Here is a 26,685-nt window from a genome sequence, read left to right on the forward strand (position 1 = left end):
TTCAGATATACCAATTTTACACAAAAGTGAAAACAACGTTAACATCAACAATTTTCTCTACTTTTAAACTCGTTGACAAACGATGTTGGAGAAACGTTAATTAAGGTAACGAAAAATGTTAAATGTATTTATAAAAAATTTATTTCTTCATATATCAGTTATTGGTATATTAAAAATTATGAAATTTAAAATTTAAAATTTAAAACAAAACTAACAAAATAAATACAAGTAAAAAAGCAGTACTCTTATGCCAAAGACATATGACCTGATGACGTAATTCGACCCTCTTCTTGAATAAAAATAATGAATAATAAATAAATAAACAGTACTCTTAAGGGGACAAATTGTTTAGAATGGGCTAATATCTTAAAACTACAACCCATTACAATTAGAAGCCCAACCCACTTTCCTTCCGTCATTGACCCCTTGTACAACTACGATGCTCGCTCTCTCGTGCTCGCTCGCTCCGAGCAATCTCCAATATATAGGGTACTACTAACTCTTTCCCATTCATTCGTTCTATTTTCCAAGGAAAAGAAGACATAAGACGAATCCCTCTTATCGCAGGTCAGTTTCTTTTCTCTCTGTTTGTTTTGTGTACGACCTCTCTCTCTCTCTCTCTCTCTCTCTCAATTGGTTTTCCAACCACCTTTCTATTGTCCATGGCGTATTTTCTTCCTTTCCATTTAATATGAATTCTATAGATCCCCTTTTTCCACTCTTTTTGCGGAGGAGTTCGAGTCCCTTCTGCATTCCTCAAAGATATTTTTTTCTTAGTTATGAAAATAAATAAAAAAAACAATGCAGGAAATTGGCAGCATTTTGTGATTCGAATCGAATTGAATCCCTTTCCTGCTCTCTCTTGGAGATGGAAGCGAAAGAAGATTAAAGTCTGAAGAAAGGAAAGGGGGGGGGGTGGTTGGCGGAGTGCAAAACGTGTTTTCCGCGATAACGTTTACAGAATCATTCACGCGTCCCCAATGCGTCGTGGTGAAGTTAAGTTTCGTAGGGGCAAAACAGTCTTTGCACCTTACCCTTCCCGTTTAGTACACGGGTCTCCCAAATTACCGGAGGGGACATCATCGTCATCGTCATGTCGCTTACTTTTCACATAAAAAAGCTAGAAAATGACAGTGACAACCCACGTTCTTTATTAATTCGTTTCTCTTCCTTTTAGTTTTGCGTTCTTCATTAATTCGTTTATCTTCTTTTTAGGTTTTGCTCATCGATTTATAGAAAATTTTTATTTATCATCTTTACCTACGAAACAACATATATAATGTTTTTTTTTTTTGTTTACTAAATTTATGATATATAGATGATAAGTAGAATAAGTAATGTTATATATAATTATAGAATGAGTAATGTTATATATAATTGTAAAATATGTAAATCGTACAGTTGTTTTGAAAAAGAATATGGTCTATTATAAAAAAAATTAATTTCTTTTCATGTGGATCTCATATTTATTCATTTTTTTTAAAGCGACTACACGACGCTTGCACACTCACGATTGTAAATATTATTTCTTGAATAGTAAAGTTTTGATTTATATGTGAATTAGACATTGTTTGTTTTTGCAGATGAGTTACGATTAAAATTAAAAATTAAATAAATTTGTTAAAATATATTTTTTTAATATTATTTTTATTTTGTAATTTGAAAAAGTTAAATTATTTATTTTATTTTATATATGAGTTTAAAAAAATTATAATGATTAGATAAGATGAAATAAATTTAGAGCGATTATGAAAACAAACTATAGGCCGGTGTGTGATTAATGTTAGTTTTATGCATTGAAATTATGTGACTACTAAATGAGACTTTTCTTCAACAGCAGGAGCAGCGTAGTTGGCAAGCAGTGCTTTGACCCATAAAGGAAGCTTCTTGGCCGGTGTGTGAATAGAGAACCGGGCTGTCAAACACGGTTGGCAGCCCGATTTTCTTAAATAGATACCACACCCAGGTAAGATAACTCATCGCCCTAAACGAATATGCCCACTTTTGCCATGTTCTCGCGTTGTTCTTAATCGAATATACCAGTTGCTACATTCTTGTTTGATTTCCTTCTATTGTGGCTCACTCTTTCTGAGTCAAATCTGAGACAACGCAAATTATTTATTGATATTGTCAGTGGTTGATCTTTATAGACCAACTCATTCTTATTAACTTGCGCAGGTGGGATTTTTGTTTGTCTGGGTCTTCACCTATCCAATTGAGTTAGCAGTATTAGCTTATGATGTTACAAAAGGTTTCATTAGTATCGGTATGAGAGATTTTGAGTTGCGTTACCAGTATGGGTTCCTTGTCCGGAATCCTTCAACGACCACTAGTTGCGGCTGCTGCGGTCACTGTAGCATCTGTTTCTGCTGATCTTTCTGATAAACTGCCATTACACAAATCTTCAGATACTTTTGCTACCTCGGATTTAGCAAATTCATCGGTTTGCAATTCCTTGCAAGGATCAAAGCCATCATGGGTTTCTCATATCTCAGTTTCTAAGCTAGCCAACTTGTCATTTGTGACTAGAATTCGAGTGCCTGTTCCTAACATTAACTTCCCGGTTCCTGATTCAGGCCGCAATTTTGTACCCAGTTTGTTCTCTACTTCTGTTGCATCTTCTCCGCTTCTTCTTAATTTGTATCAGTCCGCAGACTTGGCCAAAGCTCCAAAGCCAACTGCACATGGGCAGAGTATATCTAACTCGCCTTCTGAGGTTATGTATCGATGGCATTTACCTGAGCCAAATGCGATAGATGTATCAGGTGTTTCTGATTGTTCATCTGCAAAGTCTAGAACGGTGGTGGTTTTGCTTGGATGGTTGGGAGCAAAGCAGAAACATCTTAATAGATATGCAGAATGGTATACTTCGAGGGGGTTTCATGCCATTACCTTTACTTTTCCAATGGCTGAGATTCTTAGTTACCAGTTTGGTGGGAATGCTGAAGAGCATATAGACTTGCTTGTGAACCACTTGGCTGGTTGGTTAGAAGAGGAGCATGGAAAGAACCTGGTGTTTCATACCTTCAGCAACACTGGATGGTTAACGTGAGTTTACAATTTTCTTATTTTCTTACTTCTTTGTGGAATCAACTTGCTCGATTGGTTATTTGGATTTTTATTTTGTAAGCAGGTATGGGGTTATTTTGGAGAAGTTGAAGAAACAGGATCCTTCTTTGATGGGAAGGATTAGGGGTTGCATTGTAGATTCTGCACCAGTTGCAGCACCTGATCCACAGGTAAATGATACTTTCAGCTCTATGAGAGGCTTTTATTTACATGTTTTTTATTATAAGTGGTTTTTGTTCACATGATGAAGGAGACTGCTCTTATGTTGGAGAGTAAACTTTCGTCATTAACATTCCCATGTCTGATAAACATAGACCTTTGTGACCTTTGTTTCAGTCCAAAGAGTTGGCCAAAGCTTCAAAAACCTTTTAACTTTAGTATGTCTGAAATTATCTGCTAGGACCAAAATAATAATTGGATGTCCATAAAAATCTAAAACTTTAGGCCTGCTGTGTGGGACTTTTTTGTGCACCCCCCAATTTCAATAAATGTTTTATGTCTCGTGCACTTTCTCACGAGTAACTGTGTTCATGCTGTTTGTTTTATCTTGCATCTGTTGTTTTCGTTGCTGCCATTTCTATGTTGCCACTGCTTTTTTAAAGTTGGCTGGATGAATATGGTGAACAATGGTTAAATGTATCCTCCATTTCTTCTGTGTAGGTCTGGGCTTCAGGTTTCTCTGCAGCTTTTCTGAAAAAGCATAGTGTTGCAACAAAGGGAAATATTCGTCCCAAGGAATCTGGCATGGAGGTATTGGTTGGCAATAATCAAGCTGCGGAACCTAAACCTGCAGTGACTGAAGCAGCATTGCTTTTACTTCTGGAGAAGTTCTTTGAGGTGGTCTTGAATCTCCCTGCAATTAACAGGTAGTTATCCTTTACTGAAATTTCACTGCTGTATCATTTAATAAGCTTGTAGCCTTGTAATGCCTCATAAGCTTGAAAATATGTTAAATAATTTACGAATTAGGAATTACTTTTTTGTTCGAAGGTATTCAATTGAATACGAGGGCAGGGGAAAGGGTTATGTATCTTAAATAAGAAAGAATCATATGCAAAGTTCTTTAATTATTTTAGAGAGATACTTATTGTGTACTTGGGTTACGCCTTTGAAAAATTATATTTTCAAGCCGGTGTGTTGAGTACACCTATAGTAATTACATAACATAATTTGATTTGGAAGATAAATTCTAAAATTTAAATTTTACAAATCAAATCTTACAATTTAAGTGATGTAGATGGTGTACACACCAGCTTGATAATAGAATAACTCTACACCTTATGGGCTTTTCAATAGAGATTATTTAACTCGTTGCAAAATAACCAAATAGAAGTTACTTTTATTTTTCCGCTCATTTCATATGACATGTCTAGGCATTTTATTGAAACTTTGCCCGTGGGTTATTGCATTTATTTTAGGGTTATCTAGTTCCAAGATGGCTCTTAAACATTATCCTACTCATTGACACCATTTTGCAGCATAGATTACATTGCTGCGATGGTAAACTAAATAAGTACCAGCATTTGATTAATAAACTAATCATCTGGACTTTACCGTGTCTCAACTCGTTAAAATGATTTCGTTGGATTACAGGAGGCTTTCTGATGTATTGAGGCTGTTATCATCTGGACAACCAAGCTGTCCACAATTATACATATATAGCACTGCGGACAGGGTTATTCCTTCAGGTTCGGTGGAATCATTCATAGAGAAGCAGCAGAAGGCAGGGCATGAGGTCCGGGCCTGCAACTTTGTGTCCACACCTCATGTTGATCATTTTAGAAATGATCCAAAACTGTATAGTCTGCAGCTGACCCAGTTTTTAGAGGACTGCGTGCTTACATGTTGCAAACGTTCGGTATAGTCAATCAAGCTCATGAGTCGCTAACCGACTCTTTCTTACAACATTTATATTTATTATACAACTCATAACTGATTCATTGATCTAGAGGTTGTTGAATGCAATAAAAAAGAGTTTTAGCTATCTATTCATATTACTTTGTTCATTACATGTAAAAATAACAAATACATGAACAGGTTATATCCGATTCAATACAGGCCAGGGTTTCTTTGATACTAAGAAGCTATATCTTTTATTGTATAATTCTTGGCCGGCAACTCAACATGTTTTATTTAATTTTACTGTTACAAGTCTGTGTGATGTCTTTGACTTCAAGAAGAGTTGGTATGGAGCAGCCTCCCTGGAGTTCGTGCTTTTCTAAACTTGGAAATAAGACTTTTTTTTTCCATTTGGAGATGTCGTTAAATGCTATTTTAACTCTTTTCGTCATTGTAATTTTTTTTAAATTTTTATATAATATAATAAATAATTTAATTTTTTTAAATTTAAAATAATAATAATTTTAAAAAATAATATTTTATTTAATTAATTTAAATTATTTTATTTTATTTTATCACACCATCTAAAGTAGAGTGTGAGATGCTAAGAAAAATTAAAAATAAAAAAATATGGCAATTTGGGGCCACCAACAATAATGATTGAGAGTTGAGAGACTTTGAGAGCGATAATGGCCCTCCACCGGTCTATGCGAAACTACGAAATGCCCCTGCCGAAGAAACACAATGGTAACCATCTACTGAGGATATTTATGTAACTTCATCAACAAGAACGTTATTTGTACTCTACTCTCACTTTTCGCGCAAAACCCACACAAGCCTGCCGACTCGAGTAATTAACGAAACCCCTAATCCTAATCTCCCCAAATCAGTGTTAGGTTTAGGGATTTGTGACTCTGCAAGCAAGCCATGGCTTCCAGCGTCTGCATAAACGAAATCCTGACGGACGACGAGATACGATTGATTCTGGCGAAGCTTGGGAGCGACAAGGACAAGGAGGCGTTCGGCTTGGTCTGCAAGAAATGGCTGTATCTGCAGAGCACGGAGAGGAAGAGGCTCGCCGCACGGGCCGGAATCCACATGCTCCGCAAGATGGCCGCGAGGTTCTCCCGGGTCGTGGAGCTCGACCTCTCTCAGTCCGCTTCCCGCTCCTTTTTTCCTGGTGTTACCGACTCCGATCTCATTCTTATTGCCGATGGGTTTAGGTGCCTCAGAGTGCTCAATTTGCAGAACTGCAAAGGTATATTCTTCTGTTTTTTTCTTTTTCCGAGAAAGTGAACTAAATTTGTTTATGTGACTGTGTTTTGTGTCAATTTGCAAAGTTCTTTTTTGGATTGGTTTAGTGAGCTTTTGGAATTGGAGTGCTTGGTTGTGTTTGTTTGACTGTTCTGTTTGTTTCTGGGAAGAATTGTTTATTTTTCTGAGAAAATGTGTGGATGGGATGGAAGTATAGGAGGTGTATTAGAGTGCTCAATTGGAGAATGATGGCAACGGCAAATTTGGATGGTTTGCTGTCTCTCATGAAAGTTCTATTTACTAGTGAGAAAGTTAAGATATGAAACCTGGGAGATCTGCTTGGGTATTTGTGCTAAATTTACTGAAAATTTTATCATTTAGTTATTTTTTACTGGTTTTGGTATTATGAGGGTAACGAACTTGTTGAATTGAAGTTATTTTGGTTTGTTAGTTGCTTTAAGAACTCGAGGAAAAATTCTAAATTACATTAAGACTACTCAAAGTTACAAATGGAACTTTTGAAATTGTTGTAAACTTCAAGAACTTACCCCTCTCAGGCAACGTGGGAACCCATTCACCCCCCTATCATGCTAAACATGTTGGAATAGGTATTTCAGTTAGTTTGATGGGTTTTCGTATGATTCTAGGGAAAATATCCAATTTTACTGAAGGAAAAAAATGTGGAATTTAGATTAAAGGTAGATATCCGATGGTGCTCTATTTGCAGAATGTACATTTTGATTGTCTAAGTTGTTTGATGGTTGTTTGTTTCTTGGAAGAATTCTTGTTTTACTGAGGAAGAGAAAGTTCATTAGTTGGGTGTAAGGAGGTGTTTGCAGTTGTAACAATTCAATGGGAAATGTTTTGCTGCTTGATTTGATGGGAAATGTTTCTTTTAGATATTTGTACTGTCAGTTTCATCCTGTGAGATCATTAAATTTACATATACATGGTTGATATGGTTCGGTGGATGGAGCAAATACAGGAGCAAAACTTGGAGCAGAATCGGGGATATATATAATTGATAGTGGCATTTACTATTTAGAGGTGAAAGTAAGATTAGACTTTGATGGTTTGGAGCATCAGAGAAACTTCCATTGAAACATATCTTCAACCTCTCCGACCTTGTTACTGGTTGGGTGGGCTTGAGGTTCCAAACTTTTACTTGAGGCCACCAGTTAACTTTGAACTTTAGTTAAATACAATTTGTGATTGATATGCATCAATTGAATAAAATGCTGTTTTATTTTCTAACACCCATAAAATGTTCATATGGTTTGCTGGTTTTTTTTTTTTTGGCTTACTGAAACAGTTGATTGTAGTTTGTAATTTATTCCCAGTTTTTATTTTTGATGTTCTTTTACTATGTCATTCCATCTGGAGTTCCTGTTTTGTTTTTTCTTTATATTATTTTTACTTGATGAAATCGGTTTTTTACTTTCCCTTATAGTTTCTTTTGGAGTTGAATCTAACATGCCTAACATGGTTTCCTTTGTTATTGTTTTCTTGTTTTGCAGGAATCACCGATTTTGGCATGGTGAAAATTGGGCATGGTCTTTCTTCACTACAATGCTTAGATGTATCCTATTGCAGGAAGCTAACTGACAAGGGATTGTCAGCTGTTGCTGAGGGTTGTTGTGAACTGAAAAGCCTACATCTTACTGGCTGTAGATTGGTTACAGACAAATTATTACATGCTCTTTCCAAAAACTGTCACAATTTAGAAGAGTTGGGGCTGCAAGGATGCACCAATATAAGTGATTCTGGACTCACGAATCTTGTAAATGGTTGCCAACGTATTAAGTTTTTAGATATCAATAAATGCAGAAATGTTGGGGATGGTGGGGTTTTAAGTGTGTCTGAGGCCTGCGCATCTTCTCTCAGGACACTCAAGTTGTTGGATTGCTACAAAATTGGGGACGCCTCTATATTTTCCTTGGTGAGATTCTGCAAAAATCTAGAGACTCTTATTGTTGGTGGCTGCCGGGACATCTCTGATGAATCTTTAAAATCACTTGCTGCTTCTTGTAAAAATAGTCTGAAGAACTTACGGATGGATTGGTGTTCAAATATCTCCGACTCTGCATTGAGCTGTATCCTGAATCAGTGCGTAAACCTAGAGGCTCTCGACATTGGATGCTGTGAGGAGGTGACAGATGCTGCTTTCCAGGGTTTAGGTACTAGGGAAATTGAATTGAGTTTGAAGGTTTTGAAGGTTAGCAACTGTCCAAAGATAACAATTGCGGCGATTGGTCTGCTTTTTGACAAATGCAACTCTCTGGAATATCTGGATGTGAGGTCATGCCCACTTATTACAAAGGCCGGATTCGATGAGGCTGGATTGCAGTTTCCCACACGCTGTATGGTGAACTTCGCAGGGAGTTTATCCGAGTCTGATGTTTTGTGTTTAAAACCCTTGATTTGAACAGTCTGGCACTACTGGAAGAAAGTTCTTCCCTTCAGAGTTATCATACCTTTGAAAGCCTGACAGGTTACTGCAACTGGTGAGAGCTAATCCTACTGGCAGCCCTGTTCACATTCATTTTATTCTGGGGTTGGGGTTAGAATTTGACTTCTTGTTGTTGGACTTGGATACTTGTCACTCATATTTTACATGTATATGTTGCATGTGCATTGTATTTCGGTTGCCTCGTAATCTTTTCCTTGTTTCTTTGGATTGAAAAATATTGTATTTTGCCCCCTGGTCTGCATTTTGAACTCTGCCTCATAATTTAGTTCTGTACCTGTTGCAATCGACTTTTCATACTTAACGTCGTCCCGCAGAGATTGTTGCACCATGGAGATTAGGAGGATGTATGGGAGGATCTCGAAGATAGCTGATTGCGTTTAAAATAAAACAAATAAAGTGGAGTGGTTATCTTTTGTGAGAAATGTGAGAAGGTTTTGGGGGATCAGTGTAGAATATACCAAGAGGGCTTGATGTGTTCGCCAGTCAGATGATGGATTTCAATTGGAAGCATATCTTCTGATACCAATATAGATACGTTGAAAAGAGGTTAGCCATTTTTATCGATGGTTCCAAATGGCAGGCATTGCATTACCAATTTCTTAATGAACTACCACCCAACTGGTCAGGCAATGGGAGATAGTCTCCGAGGGATTGATTGGTGGATGAAAATGAAATAAATAATAATGGTCACTAATATGTTCATCATGTCTGCCGGGGAGATGCTCATAATGTTGTAATCACCTGTGGGATATGCTTTATTCACAATTCTGAAGTTCATTGATTTGCCTGTTTCATTGCTTTTAGGGGGTGGTTCCATTCTTTGAGGGTATCAGATATGTAGTTCGAGGCTACGTCCAACTTGCTTTTAGCCTTTTTCAAACGATCTCATTGCATCTATGCAATTATTATGTAGGAAAAAGTTGACGCGGTTGAACTTAGGCTAGCTAGCTGTTCAGCGTACCATATTTGAGTTGTAAGTAGCACAGACATTGTCTCATGTAGCCTCCCTTTTCCTTCTACCACGTGCATCTTAGCTTTCTGGTGCCAACTTTCTTCCAATAGTAGGGAAAAGGGACGGAAGAAAGAAAGAAAGAAAAAGAGAGAAATGTTTAAATTAACCAAATCTCATGTAGAAAGAAATGATAATGTATAATGTATAAATGGCAAAGGAATGGAAGTTTAGTCTTAAATTATAATTGGAACTAAGCAATGGAGCTAAGTTATTGGATGTTGATGTGGGTGTTTGTATACTAGTGTGATGATGTAACACCCTCTTCCCGTAAGCTAGGAGTGTCACGTATTTTTCATAAAAATAAACTCAGCAAGAGATCTCAAATTTTATAAATGAAATTATAAATTTATTTTGTAGAAAAATGTCTAATAAAATGTCTTCCAGAAACATTAAATGAATAGACTAAATAAATTCATGTCATAAAAGTATGTTTTATTTTAGAAAGTCTGAAACTAAAATTAACTGCTCTTTCTATTCCTGGTTTGCCTGTTCGTATTCATCATCTTCACCTGGGTGGTTAAAACCATGAAAACAAATTAAAATGAGTTGAAGACTTAGCAAGAAATCCATTACAACGTAAGTATTATAAACATAAGGTTTTCATAAAAAATTTCATGCTGAGAGTTTAAAATTCATGACTGTTTATACTGATGCTTATGTTATGTATGACTGATTTAACTGAATTAAATGACTGATCTAACTGATTTATCTTATTTAACTAATTTATCTGACTTAACTGACTGGCCAAAACACTTAACCATGTGTGCGAGGTTATGCACCGGCCTCACGTCCCGCTACAACAAGGGGAGCCGCTGATAGTATTCTGACATACTATGGTGGACTACGTCTGAGTTCGTGGCTTGCACATCTACCCTGAAACTGAATTGCATTGGTACCATGCATCTGAATGGTCATATTATTAACTGATCTGATCTTATCTTGCACTCGAACTTAAGATAGCTTACGTGTTTTATACACATAAGATGCATGACATAATATATACATAATTATAATTTCTGAATTTGAACATGATGAGAAATGACATGATCGTATGTTATGCTGGATGACATATTTGCATATGACATGAGTAGTTCATAAATAATAGTTGTCAATGAACTGGCTTGAATAATGCTTATATATAAGTTGAATTATGATGATCCTAATTTATGATCAAATTACTTACCTCACCGTTACCTCCTAAAACTCACTTCATAGCTCGTCACTTATATGAAGTATTAAACATCACTAAATCTGTCTAGGAAATCATGCCCTAATAATCTACTTGACTAAAATCGTACTCAATTACACTTAGATTAATACATAATAATATTCTTCCAAAACTCATAACATATTTCTTAATTTCCATTTAAAAAAATAACATAATAATTTTATTAAAATCCTACTAAATAGACAAAGGAAATATTAATTAAAATATTAGGCTCAATAATATACTTTAAAATATATTTCAAATTCTTTAAACACTTCCTTATAAAATAGCATTTAACTAATATATTTATTTAATTAAAAACTGGCCTTTAAAAGTATTAAGCCCAATAAAAATTACTAAAATTGTTTTTGTAGAGCACCACCAGCCCACTTTAAAATCATAAAACAATTTGTGTCAACCCAAAGTTCACCCATTTAAATTAGGAAAAATATTTGCATCAGCCTACTATTCATCACACACTCAACACACTTAGTGTATTGAGATTTAAAAAAAAAAAAAAAAATTAAATACATGGTGTGTGAAGTGTGTATGCTGATGCATAGAATTACCTTTTAAATTATCATAGTTTTTGAAATAAGCCCAACAAGTTCATTTAAAAACAAAGCCCAGTACCAACTCAAGGAAGCACTAGTTGAATGGGCTTAAGGCCCAAAGAAGTAGAGGCTTAGGAGGTTACACGATCAAGGGTCAAAAGACAAATATTATAGAATTAGTGGAGGGGCTTTTTGGGAAAGGCTGAAAACAAAACACATAAAAGAAAACACATCCTACGGCAAGACTAGATGGAGGGGTATTTGTGTAAAATTAATAGTAATGCATGGTGTTTTAGGAAGGTTGAAATAACAGAAACAGAAAGTGGGAAGGCATGCTTACGGGAAACAAGGTTGTGCGATGCTCACTGAGAGAGGGCTGAGTGCGACGACAGCTCTGGGTGGCTGGGAGTGACCGGCGAGAGAGAGTTTAGAGAGAGAACCATCAAACCAAAAAATACTAGGGAGAGAATGGTGGCTGACGACGATGGGCTTACTGGAAGGGAGTGGGCTCGTCGGGATTGGGCTGGTCGGTACTTTCTGTCACCGTGGGCAGTGCTCCGATGTCCCTCGAGGTGGTGGTGGTGTTGGTTCATAGGGCTCACGTTGGAGACGTTTCAGGCTGCTCTATTTTTGGCATAGAAAACAGAGTATTCCAAGAGGTTGGAGATTATTCACGGCTGGCGGTGCGATGGGGCTGCTTTATGGTGGTTCTTGGTTTGGTTGGTGATGCAACCGGTACTTGGCAGCTTATCGAGGTGCAGGGGTCGTGGCTACGTTGGGTTATTGGTTGGACGTGCGACTCTCGCAATGCACTTTCCACGCGGTGTCAGGGAGTACTCAATTGCCTTATGGTGCAACGGCGTGGGCTTGCTTTTCTGTTCTGAAAACCCTAGGATATATGAAAGGCAGTGTGTGCAAGATTGTGCATGAAGTGTATAAATAGACACAGTAACGTGCATGCGGAGGAAACTGATGAAGCCGTGCATGCATAGGTTTGATGCGTGAGAGGAAGACTCATGGTGGAGGACTTGGAGAGTGTACCATGCATATATATATAATTGAGAAACCAAATGAAAACCCTAGATAAAAAGAGACGTGACGTGCATGAGTGAATTGTTTGAAATTTATAGAAGAAAATCTAGTAGGAAAGAGTTTTATTATGAAAAGGACTCATGAGCTGAGAGAGAAAATAATAATAATAATAATAATAATAATAATAATAATAATAATAATAATAATAACCTAATTATCAAACCTAATAAAATATCATTGTAATTATCTCTAATGATATAGGATCGGGATGTTACAGATGATTAGTGAGAGTTCATAATCTTGATGCTACAGATGCAAATACATTATTTTTTACAACTATTTTTGCAACTGTTGAAGAGCAGTTCCTATGTAAAATTTGGAATTCAAACTAATAAACTTCAATATTTTTTATGAAGTGGCACTATCACATTAGTTGGTTTTAAAAATATAGTTGTATGAATATGATGATTTATTGAAATATATTAATAGAAACTTAACAGCTGAGATTTTATTGCAAAAAGTATGAAACTTCTGATTTTGAAGTGGTGCAGAAAAAAAGATGCCATTTTCGTTTGGACAGTGAGATGAGATGAGATAATTTTAGATGAGTTAAATAAAATATTATTAGAATATTATTATTATTTTGAGATTTGAAAAAGTTGAATTGTTTATTATATTTTGTACGAGGATTTGAAAAAGTTGTAATGATAAGATGAGATGGGTTGAGAGTATTTCTGTATCCAAACGGTAATAGTCTTTTGTTTTTCGCAGGATAAAAATAGTTTTAGGTATAAAACTTGGTTGCATTCTTGTTGTCAATCTTTTATATTAATCCTGAGCTGTGTCTTTCAAAAAAAAAAAAAAATCCTGAACTGTGAATGAATGAGAAATGGCAGTGAAGTCTGTAATATGGTGGCCTACAAGAAATAAGTTCGGCTGTTTTGAGTGTCATTCTAGAAGGCTGCTACCTTAGTTACACAAAATTATCTCATTTCATCTTATATAATCATTACAATTTTTTCAAACTACCATGCAAAATATAATAAACAATTCAACTTTTTCAAATCTCAAAATAATAATATTATTAAAAAATTATATTATAATAATATTTTATTAAACTTTCAACAAAATATCTCATCTCATATCATCTGAACTGCATAACCAAACAAGATCTTAGTTTTAATTTACATTACTGTTGACAATCAGTTTTTTTTTTTTTTAAATGGTCTAAGAACCAATCTCTTGATTAATTTGTAAACTCGTTGCCTGGTTGCTCAATTTGGGTCTTTGAATGCTGTCCTTACTCTCGCTTTTGTAGTTTTACTTGGCAACCATTCCACATTTAGTTCAGTTGAGAGGCATGTTTCCTGTCTCAATGACATAGTGCGTGATGTTCCATTCCGAACAAGATGTATTTTTGTTTTGAATATTGCTTTCTATGTTAGAATTTATTGGTTGTTGTTGAAGCAGGGGAGAATCATTCTGCTCATCAAATATCAAAATGGGACAAAGCCAATACCAGTATTGATATCAGTAGCCAACATTGGTTGAGGAACTAAAAGACCACCTTTTATGTATATACAGGTTATAAATGGCTTGTATTACAGTAGCTGAAGCCAGAGGACAAGGTACTTGTATTTTAAGGCTATGAGTTATATTCACTCTGAAGATTGAGAGACAGCCTGCTGAAGAAGTTTGAAGGCTTTCTGATTATTTACGAAACCCATGAACCAGAAGTCAAAACTATCCACAGTTAATATTTCTATGTACTTTTGTGAAGGCCTCTTTACATTCTCACTTTGATTGACTCTCTTTATCTTCTTAATCGGGATCATGACCTGCACAAAATAGATGCCACTTGAGAGAGAGAGAGAGAGAGAGAGAGAGAGAGAGACAATATCTTGTGAAGACTTACCTTGTAATGGGCTCTAACCGTTTCACCCTTTGGAGAAGAGATTTTGATAGATCTCTCGCTACAAAAGGCAACCTTGTCGGTTGAGATGAAGAGGAGGCCTGCTATAGGACCTGCTGTTGTTGATATATAGCATTGGGAAGCCTTGAATAGTTTTTCTCCTTCTCTAACTCCAAATATCTGTTTGAAGATCTTATCCACTCCACCTACTTGAAGAACTCTAGCCCCCAACCTCAACTTTCCCTTCACGGTTTCAGTGATCTTTGGCCCCAATCTCACTGCAATTTCATAACTTTCGAAAATTAGAATTTCGAATTTGTGAAACCCCATAACTTGAATCACTAAAACTAATATGGAATCCACGAAAGGCAATGAAAATTCAGGAACTAGAAACAGCAATGAAATGTTTACCATGCTCACGAACTCCATATGCAGCATGTGCTATATTGTCTGCCTTCTTTGCAAGTTTATTCATCATATTAAGCACAGAATCTGCTCTACCTGCAACGTGAAGACCATTTCATTAGGAAGAAAACCTTCATTGAGAGAGAGAGAGAGAGAGAGAGTCATACCATGTTTCAAAGTGGGAGGCTCATTTGAGCAACCCTCAACGTCTGCCGAGCTGATTGGAATTCCAATGACAGGTTCAGGAATCTGGGATGTCATGTTTCAGTAAATGGCAAAGATTCCCTTTGGCGTTCTTGAATCTGTTTTTCTGCAACGCCTTGTGCCGATGAATTAAAGTTCTTTCCTATCAGGGATCAAGCGAGAGAGAGAGAGAGAGGGGGAGAGGGAGCTTGCTAAGGTTGATCAAGCCTTGTATTTAAAGGCCTAAGACATGTTCGCGGATTCTTAACTTTATGTTGTATGAGTCATCCATTGCTCATCCAACAAGAATAAAGGCAGAGACACCGACAAGTAAAGATTGATAATTCCTTCACAAAGAAGACATTAAGTAGATGGTGCCTTTGGTTGCTACTTGCTTTCCAAGTCTTCAGTCATGTTCTTCCCTAGTATTAGCTGCATTTTCCATTACTTTTTCTACTTTATTTTATTAAAATATATAATTCCAAAAGCTTTGTTCCCTTCATTCAGATCATTCATTTTCTCCCCATAAATTTGGATATTTGAAAGTTGAAAGAACTGCAACTTAAACCCATTTCCTCGTAAATTTGGCCATTCCCTACGAACAATAAAACAAGGCAATGAAGAGACAATCCACGGAATACCAATCTAACAGTATTTTATCTCCAAAAGTAATACCCTTTGAAGGGTTTGGACTCTAAGGTCTCATTTAGATAGTGAAAGTATTTTATTTAATTTCATCTCATCATTACAATTTTTCTAAATTTTTACATAAAATATAATAAACAATTCAACTTTTTCAAATCTCAAAACAATAATTCTAACAATATTTTATTCAACTTTTAATTTTCATCTAAAACCATCTTATCTCATCTCATTATCCAAACTGCACCAACTTTGTGGATGAATCTATGTGGGAATGTCTCTATCTTTTTTTCAATGTTATTTTTATTTAATAACTCAACTATATATATCCACACATCGCGCGAGTTTACGTCTAATTAACTAATAAAAAAGAAAAAAAAATATGAAATTAGAACCATGCATTGCGATTAATGATCAGTTCTATATAGAACACAAATATATATATAGTATATATGGTAGAGAACTCTTTTGTTTATAGTTCTGATTATGGATGAAAAAGTTTGTTTGTGTTACTATTTTCCGAATTAACTAAGGTGTTTTGCATGTGCAATAATCCTCAGCTTATTGCATGTAACAAGCCTTGAATTGAGAGATAAACATGAGTGGGCCAATCCTTCTAGGTGAACGTTCTTGTATATCATGACTTGGTCAATTAATGACAGAAAGTGACTTACATTATCTTACGTACAACGATTTCACAAGTTGTCTTATTGCATGATCTGGATTCGACTAAGGAAATATTGTATAAGGAAGTCATGTTGATTTTAAGGAAATTCTTAGCTAATTCGAGAGACGTATCACTGTCAGCTTATTATAAGCAATATTATCATATAATTTCCGAAACATTTCTTTCTCTCTTAGAGAGTTACCTCAACTCTTACACTATCCATAATTTTTTTTTTTTTAGTTGGGAATGAGAATTTCGAATTCCAGACCTCCATTTTAAAGGCTAGAAATTATGCCTATCAGACCAGATACCTTTGGCACTATCTATACTATTTAAATGAACATGGGTTGCATAAAAGAGTACCCATTAATTCTCATTTTCCAATCATGCACTAATAACTTGACATGCATGCATGCATGCATGCCTGCCCCTTCTTTTTCCTCCTGATGACTGTGCGAGGGTGTGGCATTAATGGAGCTTTATGAGTTGGCATAATACTAACTCTGTGATGCTAACCACATGATTTAATCCCAAAGGCCGACATACTGTAGTGGCCAGTTAAGTACCATTCATTGGCCGATTTATGGACTGAAATTCATAACAACTTTATATTAATACACATCTTGTACGTTGTCAATATTAATGTATCTTTCAGTCTGAGGTGTGAATGACTGGACAGTAGGCCATGCTATATTAAAGATGTATTGCTTCTTTGACAAATGCATGCTCCTTCCAATTACATTAAACATGAATTAATATCAGTAGGTTCAATTAAACAAATTGGAGTACTACTGGAGAAGACTTTTAAGGCCTGCCACAGCCTGCATGCTGGCCTTTGGTCACACATGATAAATAGCTAGCTAGGTTGATCACTTCACCTGTGTGTATATTTTGTGTTTATGGGGAAAGTGACTTGCCACATCGTTGCTGCATCAGCTCGTCCCCACTTCTATAAATTTATCTTTTCGATTCATGAAAACGTGTCCTACACTTCTATATCAACCTCCATATATGGTTACCCACATTCAAACTGTTATTAGAATACCATATATGCTAACCACATGTTATTAGAATTTTATGTTATCGACGCGTCACAACTTGAAAGATATTTGGATTGAAATAATAATGGTTCCTTGAGAAAGACTGTCTACAACTTTAATGCCGTTGATGTTGAATTTTTCACTTGATTGTGAATGGTGGTTGGATGGCCGGATATGAAAGGGTAGATGACAATTGTACCTTCATGGTGAAGAAATAAAAGAAAATTAAAAGCACAATATTTACGTGGCTGGACAGGGAGGTTTGAATAGTAAATTAAGATGAAATGAGATTAAAATTAAATAAAATATTATTAGAATATTATTTTTATTTTCAAATTTAAAAAAATTAAAGTATTTATTATATTTTGTTTAGGATTTGAAGAAGTTATAATGATTAAATAAGATAAGATAGGATGAGTTGATATGATTTCTAGATCAAAATTAGAAAATTTACTTCCTCATGCAATTTGGTCAAGAAAAACATCATGAGAATGAAGATATTAGAAACTCATAAGTTTTAAGATATCATGTGGTGGTTTGTAATTAAGCCAGCCGACATATCCTCCCAACCAATGAGGGTAAGGAGGGCTGCCATATCCTTTCAAAATTTAGCCTAATATGGATGGAGTGTGGATTAAATACAATCCTCCTGCCTATACTTAGTTGATTTGGCCAAGACTAAAATCTCATTTGGTTACACAGATGAGATGAGATGAGATGAGAAATCTGTGAATAGTAATGAGACAATTTGTGAATAGAAGTAAAAATGGTTTGAGTTAAGATTTTTGTGGGGTTTTGGGAAATGATAGAAAAAAGGTTGAATAAAAAAATTATAAAGTTAAAAGAGGTGGAATGGATATTTCCCTCTTGGCCCACTGGATTGGGCCTGGGCCAGATGCTAAGGTCCATCTCGGATTGAAACTTGCCCTCCCACGGCCCAGGAATCATCAAAAGAGCCCGGCCCATGAACTGTGTTAGTAGAAAGGGAATACATCACACAGGAAACAAGTTGAGGGGGGACAGACAGGGCATGCCGACCTTGACACTCACCTGTGATGCCCAACATTAAAGGGTCTATGCCGGCAAGTGAACGGAAAGCGCATGCCACCCTCCATACTCTGACAATGCTCCTCAGACCACCATTGAGCCCACCTTTGTCTTTGTGATCGCAGGTAGAAACATCTCGACTCGGGTTGTAAGAACTTAGCCTAGGCTTATGAAACACGATCTTAATAGTGGCGTCGTCTGTGGGATCTCTATAAACACAACGTGTACTTTGTATGCCGGCTACTACACGCTCATAGGCAACTCGAATAAGAAGCAACGTTGAAGAATATGGAAGGACGTTTCGTAGAGATGAAGGAACGTATGAGAAAGATGGCGAAGGAAGTTGAGAACCTTCACCGTGAAAATGAAGTTTTGAGACAAGTCAACAATAAACTGCAAGATGAAGTAGGGCCAAGTAGAAATGAGCAGGGAGAATCTCAGAGCGCTGGTTGAGTAGACGCCGATTAAGAAGAAAAAAAGAAGATGTACCATGAGCTACAAAGCCTTACGGACAAGTACGAGGAGATGGCAGGGAGGATGGATGCCTCCTCATCACTAGATCAGTTGCTCACCAGCACGAACTTGCCTTACCGTGCTAAGGTAATGGCTGCACCGTTACCACCAAAAATAGGGTCCCTCAAATGGAAATGTATGATAGGTCTAGAGACCCTCTTGAGCACCTAGGAATCTTCAAGGCTCACATGACCCTGCACAGCTTCCTCGGGGAGATTGCTTGTAAAGATTGCACGAGACTGTGGTTCGGGTTGTTGGCACTCGGATTAGTGAATAGCTTTGGAGAATTGGCCCCCCTATTTCTCACACAGTTCATGGCCAGTAGGAGGAAAAGGCCCCATTAGTGTACCTCTTAACCGTCAACCAAAGTGAGGATGAAAGCCTAAAGTTATACTTGTCCACATTCAACAAGGAGCGGATGACGACAATGACCAGGATGTAAAAATCAACTTGGCAGAGCTCCTAGGAGGTGTATGGCCCCGAAACCAGTTCATGGCGGAGCTGACCAGGAGAACCCCCACCATGTTCCGGGAATTTATAGATCAACCTGATGGCTTTATCAACGCTGAAGATACACTCCAGGCCTTGACCAAACCCAGAAAGACAGAGATAGAATAGGCAGACAGGAAATCCAAGGCCTCAAGCAAAGCTAAAGCCCCCGAGAAGGCCAAAGGGAGCCAACAGGACATGAGGTAGGATGAGGTGCCCCTCCCAAGAGGCCTAGGACCTTGATACGACCGAGTTACATTGTCTGTATAAGATGAAGGTAGACCGATCACCCAGGAAGCTGACAACCGAAACAATGGTCGTTGCTACTACACTTACCATTGAACGATATCTCACCAAATCGCAGAGTGCACCTCCCTCAATGCAGGAGGGGGAGTGCTAGAGTACCACCCCCTCAGCACCATACTGACTGGAAAGGGGAGTGGGAACGGAGTAGAGGAAGGCATGATAGGCCAAGAAGGAGTGTGAGCCCGAGAAGATGGGTAGGTGGAGCAAGAGATTCCACAAAACCACCCTCAGAAGCTACCTTGCTAGGGCCCCCCCTAGGCAACCATCGCTGAGGGGTTTGTTGGCAATGGCTAGACCTCATCCAGTAGGAAGGCACATGCCAGGAGGGGCATAGTTCGAGGAAGTATACTTTATCGACAAATGCCCAACCAAGCAAAGAAGAAGCACGACCGCACCGATCATGTCTTTCGGGGAAGTTGAGGAAGAAGGGATTCTCGACCCCTACGATAATGCCTTGGTGGTGACCATAATTTTTGCCAACATTACCATTAGAAAGATCATTGTCGATAACGGCAGCTCCTTGGACAATCTCTTTTGGGATGCCTTCACCTGGATGGGGGACTGATCCTGCTCGCCTACGACTGGCTCCCAAGTTGCTGAAAGGATCCTCGGGAGACATGGTTCAACCAGTGGAAACCATCACTCTTTCAGTCTTAGCCGGTAACGCCCTTAACACGACTTCCACCATGTTTGAATTCATAGTGATAAAGGCTGCCTCGCCGTACAACGCCATACTAGGGCGGCCTAACAACCTAAAGGTAGTAATTTCAACCTACCACCTGAAAATGAAGTTCCCAACAACCATGGGAGTGGGGGAGATCCGGGGCGATTAGGTGCTGGCACTCGAGTGCTATGTGCAAGAGTTGAAGCAGTCGAAGGGGGAGGTCCACATGGTAGAAGTCTTGGGTGGCAACAACATCCTGCCACCTCCCTCGAGTTCGTCGCAAGAGAAGAGGAGGTTAGTGATGAGCAAGCCCTTTGACAAGTGGAGCCAAACTAGCTACTTGAGTTGGCTCCCCTAGACCTAAGCCGCCTCAAAGCCACAGACAAGATTGGTAGTAGAATGGGACTATATATGTGACAGGTCATGAAGCAGCTCCATGTAGAACATCGAGATGTGTTTGTATGGGTCATGAGGACATGCTCGGGATCGATCCTGGCATAATCCAACACCATCTGTGCATAGACCCCAAGGCCAAGAAGGTTAGGCAGAAGCGTTGAAGTCTCAACCTCGAGAAATGCATCACCATCACCGAGGAGGTTGATTGCCTTTTAACAATAGGGTTCATCCGGGAGGCACACTACCCAGACTTGTTATCCAATGTCATGCTAGTAAAGAAGGCCAACAATAAATGGAGAATGTGTGTCGACTTCACCGATCTGAATAAGACTTGCCCGAAAGACAGCTTCCCTCTTCCTTGGATTAACTTAAGTAGTGTTTTCATGTTGAGATAAGATGAAATGAGATAAAACTGGATGAGACCAACACGTATCCAAACGAGGCCTAAGGGGATGCTTGGGGAATAAGATGAGTCGAGAAATATGTGAATAGTAGTGAAATAGTTTGAGTTATAATATTTTATTAAGTTTTGGAAAAGGAGAGAGAAAGTTGAATAAAAATATTATAAAATTAAAAGATTTTTAGAATATAATATTTTAATATTATATTTGTTTTGAAATTTGAAAAGTTGATTTTTTTTATTTTTTTGTGTAAAAGTTTGGAAAAGTTGTAATGGTTAAGTAATAATTAGATGAAAAAATTGAATATTTGAAATTAAAAAGTATTTATGTTTTAGTGATATTTGGGAATGAGATGAGATGAGATGAAACTTTTTCCAACAACCTCTAAGACTCTCTTATATCCCTAATCCTAGAGTTGCTCCTCTAGGCATAGTTTGGTTTTACAAACCTTTCAAACCATCTCATCTCAACATCTAAATAATATTCAAATACAATTATTTTTTAATTTCAAATTTTTAAAATTTTTATTTAATCATTACAACTTTCTCAAACTTTCAAACAAAACGTAAAAAATAATTCAAAATTCTCAAATCACAAAACAAAATTAATATTAAAATATATATTCTAACCCTCTTTTAATTTTATAATTTCGTTTATTCAACATTTTTCTCCATCCTTTCCCAAGGGCCAAAACCCCATAAACATTTTAACTCGAATCATTTTCACTACTGTTCACAAATTATCTCACTACTACTATTCACAGATTTCTCATCTCATCTATATAATCAAACGAGACCGTCTTGACCAGTTAGAAGATATGTAAGTATGGGCAGGAGGATTCTATTTAACCCACACTCCACCCATATTAGGTTAAATTTTGCAGGAAAATGCTAGTTTGTCTTCTCATTTTGTCCACTCATTTTAACTGCATGTGTATTTAAATTTTTTAATTTTTTTTACTTAATAATTAAGAAAGTGATTTTTTATGTATTGGTGTATTTTTTATATTTTTTAAAAATATTTAAATATGTTAAAAAATATGAAAAGAAAAATGAGAAAAAAAAGAAATTGTTAAAATGGCCTAGTAATCAAATGAAGCGGTGCTACTCAGGCGGTAGAGTAACATTGCTCAATTTTGAAAGGATATTGCATCCCTTCGTGCCCTTATGGGCTGGAAGGATATGTCGGTTGGCCTAATTACACACCACCACATAATACTTGAAACATATGAGTTTCTAATATCTTCACGCTCATGATGTTTTTCTAGACCAAATCAATGGAGGAAGTAAATTTTCTTATTTTTATTCAAAAATCATATCAATTCATCTCATCTAATTATTACAATTTTTTTAAATTTATAAACAAAATATAATTCAACTTTTTATATAAACAATTCAACTTTTTCAAATTCCAAAACAAAAATAATATTCTATTTAACTTTCATTTCATTTCATCTTATATTATCTCAATTTACTATCCAAACCTCCCTAAATGTCAAGTCTCGCAAATATTATGTTTTTAATCTTCTTTTATTTCTTCACCATGAAGGCACAATTGTCATCTATCATTCATCTCCGACCATCCAACCACCATTCACAATCAAGTGAAAAATTCAACATCAATGGTAGAAAAATTCTTCTAATCAGTTACTATTCATCACACAACATCACACTTTACACCTTATGAAAAATGCATCCACACCTTATAAAAAAATTATAAATATAAAATATAAAAGTAAAAAATAGTTAATGCATAACATTATCTTATTGTCCACAAATGAGTGGTTTGGATTCAGAGATAGTTGAGATAAATTGAGATGGTTTGTAAATAGTAAAATAAAAGTTGAATTATTTATTATATTTTATATGAAAATTTAGGAAAGTTATTTTAAAATTTGAAAAAATTGAATTGTTATATTATATTTTGTGTAAAAATTTAAAAAAATTATAATAATAAGATGAAATAAATTGAGTTAGATTGAAATGAGTTACGAATACGAGACCAAAGTTTTTTTTAGCCGTAGACAGTCTTTCTCTAGGGCTCATTATAATTCTCACAAAAAAAAAAAACCCGTACGTGTTTGCAAATGAGTGGTGAAGACTTTGATTGGGCCACTGTTTTTACACGCATTGGGCCACGATATTATGATATTATTGTAACGTCATAAATACGAAAAGTACTAACTTAGTTGGTAAGCAAAGCATTTCTTCACGTAATCATCTCCGTTTAATTGCCTTTCTCAGCAAATTGACATTATACCAACACCGCATTCATGTGTCCTAATCCTTTACTTACCTTAACACGAACATGTTTGATGCCTAACATGAACAAAAACCCTCGCTTCCAATCTCCATATAATTAAGTAGAATCATCCTAAAATTCTCAATTCACATGTGCTATTGTTGATTTCTGGTGTCCCTTTCTCACCTACCCTTTGTGGCCATTGGCCAGGCCCCAAAACCAGAGATTTGAGGTAAGAAACTTGTGGGATATTGAAGCGTTTTGTGGGTGTAATTTCACAAAGGAAGTAAATGATTTAAGGGCTAATGGACTTTGAATTAGAGGTCACCTTCATCCTGTGAAGAATGGCCATCGATCATCCCTTATCTTCATGTTTTCTTCTCCAATATTATTGAATTCTTGCACCGACGACTTGAAACACACATGAAGTATTTGAGATCCGAAGTTTTTGTACAGATAAAGGAGTGATACTTGAGATTTGGTGCTCATTATGCTTGTAAAAACCAGAGTGGTTTTTAACGACAGCATCTAAATGCATGGAGATGGAATAATTTGATTTATAATTAGGATGTTGAGGAAGGAAGTAATTTGAAATGATTCCTACTTCTGAGGACACTGCAGTGTTTACCATAGTTCAAGATAGTTGAAACAAAAAATGAAAAGAAGGGGCCTGCATGCCCAGTTAGGAATATATGTTTAAAACAAGACACCATTCCAAATCCATGAAAAAAACAAACCCAAATAAACCAAGAATTAAAAGCTTCCTTTTATATAATATCTTAATTAGTGAGTACAAGTAGAACATGTTGTCCATGGACAAAGCTAAACTCTAAGCAAATAAACACTGAGTTCAGGACCTCCAGCACCGTCGGGGTTCATCATGTAAAAGGCCTCCGAGTCTCTAGACCCCACAACTCGCTCGTACCTTGCTCTCATATACATGAGCTCGCCTTCGGACCCAGCACCTCCATTCCCTGGTAAAACTCCAGCGCCCATTGAAATTGGCTCCACCGTTTTCAACACCTTCCACTCCTCAGGCCCGCATCCCCTCCTCATCGCATACCCACATTTCTTGCCATTACAGTATGTCCTCCAAAGCGGCTCCTCCAGCAACTTCTTCCCTTTCTTGTCCGTTTTCTTTTCGCACTCCAAGGCAATGCGGACCAGCCCCGACGCCATTTCTCGGACTAAAACGCTTGTTGGCGTTGCAAGTTCTACTAAAAACGCCGGGTTCAGCCTTGCATCCTCTTGAAATGCAATGTGGACGTGTCCTCTGCGATACCCGAAAAGCGTACCTATCACTCGGGTGCCAAGGCCCGCGTGAGAGTGTGACCTCTTGCTGAAAACTGTGAAAGCCGACCGGAGAATAGAAACTGACAATCTTTTCCTTGGTGCCGGCACTGAGGTGGTTGCTGCAGGTATGGGGATTCTGAAGTCCTCATATTTGACCCCTTCCTCACAAAAATGAGAGGATGAGCCTAAGTTCAAAACTTCTTCCTCATCATCCTCGTCCTCGAGCTTCTTTTTCCAGTGGAAGTACCTCCTGGAGAAAGAGAAAGAAGAGTCGTGGGGAGTCTTGGCCGTGATAGCCTTCATCGGGGTAAGTTAATAAAAGAACACAAAACAAGACAAAGTCCTCGAAGGTGGGTAGGACTAAGGAGTAAGGACCATAGAGACTTCGAAAATGAGTAGAAGAAAAGAAATAGATTTGGTTGGGTTTTTAGCATCCAGCGGGGTGGTTTTATTCTCTCTTCCTACCCTCCATTTAAATAGGAGTGGCAGTACTGAGGGAGACTGGCAAGAGAATCCTGCCAGAGCCTTGCCTAACCGTGACAGGGACGAAGCCTTGGAATTGGGGAGTTAAAAAGAGACAAGAACAGAGTAAAAGAGAGCGATGGAAATAGACAACAGAAGGAGATTTTGTGATGGGAATGCAGAGAATAGTGTTTGCAGAGGAGACAAAAGCCTCAAAGTGTAAGGTACTTTATATATATTAGGTTTGGGGGCTGAGCAGAAAACATGGGGAGTGTGGGGTACAGAGAGGGCCAAGCTTGAGTGCAAAAAAGTCAAGCTTTGCATTGGAAAGGGTGTTAAGGACAGGTAAAAACACACCAAACCGTACCTAGAGAGCGCAGGGAGGCTTCCAGCGCTGCCCGTGAGTGCTTTCATGCTCCCTCCACTTCCACCAAAGGCACAGAACCGCACAGGAAATCTTGAGCCACCACTTGAGCGGCTTCCATTGTGCTTTGTACCCTTTTTGTCTCTTTGTGATTTGAGAAAATGGGGGAATGATTAGTCTGATATTCGCAGCTAATAGTGTACACGCACACACCAGTTAATGTTAATTGCCTTTTGACAGATTTCAGAGGGTTCTCTTCTCACAGCTGGGAAGCTGGCAAAGTCTCTTTACGGGTTACGGCTTTTCAATACGAGAAATCATACTTACAATCGTAAATACGATATATAAATATTATATAATTATTTAAAAAAAATAAATATAAAATTTATATAAAAAAATTAATTTTTTATAAATAAATTTTAATATTTTTTAAAACAATTATATCATATTCACACATTCTACAATTATATATAATATTATTCTTATAATATTTACTAACTTTCTAGGGAGTGTTTCCATTTATTCATTATTTATTGTGGGGTCTCTCTCTCACTCTGTTTTCTGTCTTTTCGTTTGATTTTCAAAGGACTCGGTTCTAGGAGGTTCCTTCGGATCTCTCTCGCTTTTTTGTCCTTTGAGTTTAGGTAAATGTTTTGTCCACCGTTTTACTTATCGTTTCCATCGAAACTAGATATTCCAAATATCGATATTATTTTAGATATTATTTTAAAATAATTTATATATTAATAAATTATATATATATATATAAATAATTTAATCTAAATTAAGAGTCTAAAAATAAAGTTACGGTTTGAAGAAAAAAAATCCAAAATCTATATATCAATTAAAATCTAAAATATTGATTGATATGGATTAAAACGGTCGAAATTCTAACCGATATAAAATTATATCATTTTTTATATCAACTATCTAACTCATACGATATATTTTGACTGTATCAATCATGAAATGAAATTTAAAACTTTAAAATATTTTAAGGTGAGAAATAGATGGATAAATAGTTTAACTAAAATAAAAAAAGCCAATCTCCAGTTCTCAATAAGCTCCCTTCACAATTTTTTGACAAAGACCTGTCAGAGACTGTATTTTACTATTTCGGAAGGAAGTGAAATAAAATTAATGAGCATTGTTACATAACTTCTACCACACTCCACACTCCACACTTCACACTTTTTTAAATTATTTAAATTTTTAATATTTTT

At 36.8% G+C, this 26,685-nt stretch overlaps 4 protein-coding genes across 6 annotated transcripts; 2 read left to right on the top strand and 2 right to left on the bottom strand.

Moving 5' to 3' along the window:
- Positions 1–451: 451 nt before the first annotated feature.
- On the top strand, positions 452–5,088 carry LOC108988515 (transmembrane protein 53). Of its 3 annotated transcripts, none has more exons than XM_018961790.2 (6): positions 452–567; positions 1,838–1,966; positions 2,179–3,048; positions 3,134–3,239; positions 3,730–3,935; positions 4,663–5,088. In XM_018961790.2, exons 3-6 carry the CDS (start codon positions 2,297–2,299, stop codon positions 4,931–4,933), a joined length of 1,335 nt encoding a protein of 444 aa, XP_018817335.1. In that variant the 5' UTR covers positions 452–567; positions 1,838–1,966; positions 2,179–2,296; the 3' UTR covers positions 4,934–5,088. The 3 variants fall into 3 exon arrangements, with proteins under 3 accessions (XP_018817335.1, XP_018817336.1, XP_018817337.1); XM_018961791.2 differs by having other exon boundaries at positions 1,841–1,966; XM_018961792.2 differs by lacking the exons at positions 452–567; positions 1,838–1,966 and having other exon boundaries at positions 1,976–3,048.
- Positions 5,089–5,548: 460 nt separating this feature from the next.
- Positions 5,549–8,915, top strand: LOC108988526 (F-box/LRR-repeat protein 2). Its single transcript, XM_018961811.2, has 2 exons — positions 5,549–6,166; positions 7,680–8,915. The coding sequence occupies exons 1-2, from the start codon at positions 5,836–5,838 to the stop codon at positions 8,585–8,587; spliced, it is 1,239 nt and encodes a 412-aa protein (XP_018817356.2). The 5' UTR covers positions 5,549–5,835; the 3' UTR covers positions 8,588–8,915.
- Positions 8,916–13,933: 5,018 nt separating this feature from the next.
- On the bottom strand, positions 13,934–15,269 carry LOC108988462 (GEM-like protein 4). The gene is made up of 4 exons (XM_018961730.2): positions 14,922–15,269; positions 14,761–14,850; positions 14,353–14,627; positions 13,934–14,275 (listed from the first exon to the last, which is right to left on the bottom strand). Exons 1-4 carry the CDS (start codon positions 15,013–15,015, stop codon positions 14,096–14,098), a joined length of 639 nt encoding a protein of 212 aa, XP_018817275.1. The 5' UTR covers positions 15,016–15,269; the 3' UTR covers positions 13,934–14,095.
- An 8,816-nt stretch (positions 15,270–24,085) lies between these two features.
- Positions 24,086–25,614, bottom strand: LOC108988458 (protein MIZU-KUSSEI 1). The gene has a single exon (XM_018961719.2). It carries the CDS (start codon positions 24,937–24,939, stop codon positions 24,166–24,168), a length of 774 nt encoding a protein of 257 aa, XP_018817264.1. The 5' UTR covers positions 24,940–25,614; the 3' UTR covers positions 24,086–24,165.
- Positions 25,615–26,685: the final 1,071 nt, after the last annotated feature.

This window comes from Juglans regia, chromosome 13, assembly GCF_001411555.2.
Source record: "Juglans regia cultivar Chandler chromosome 13, Walnut 2.0, whole genome shotgun sequence".
NCBI lineage: Eukaryota > Viridiplantae > Streptophyta > Magnoliopsida > Fagales > Juglandaceae > Juglans > Juglans regia.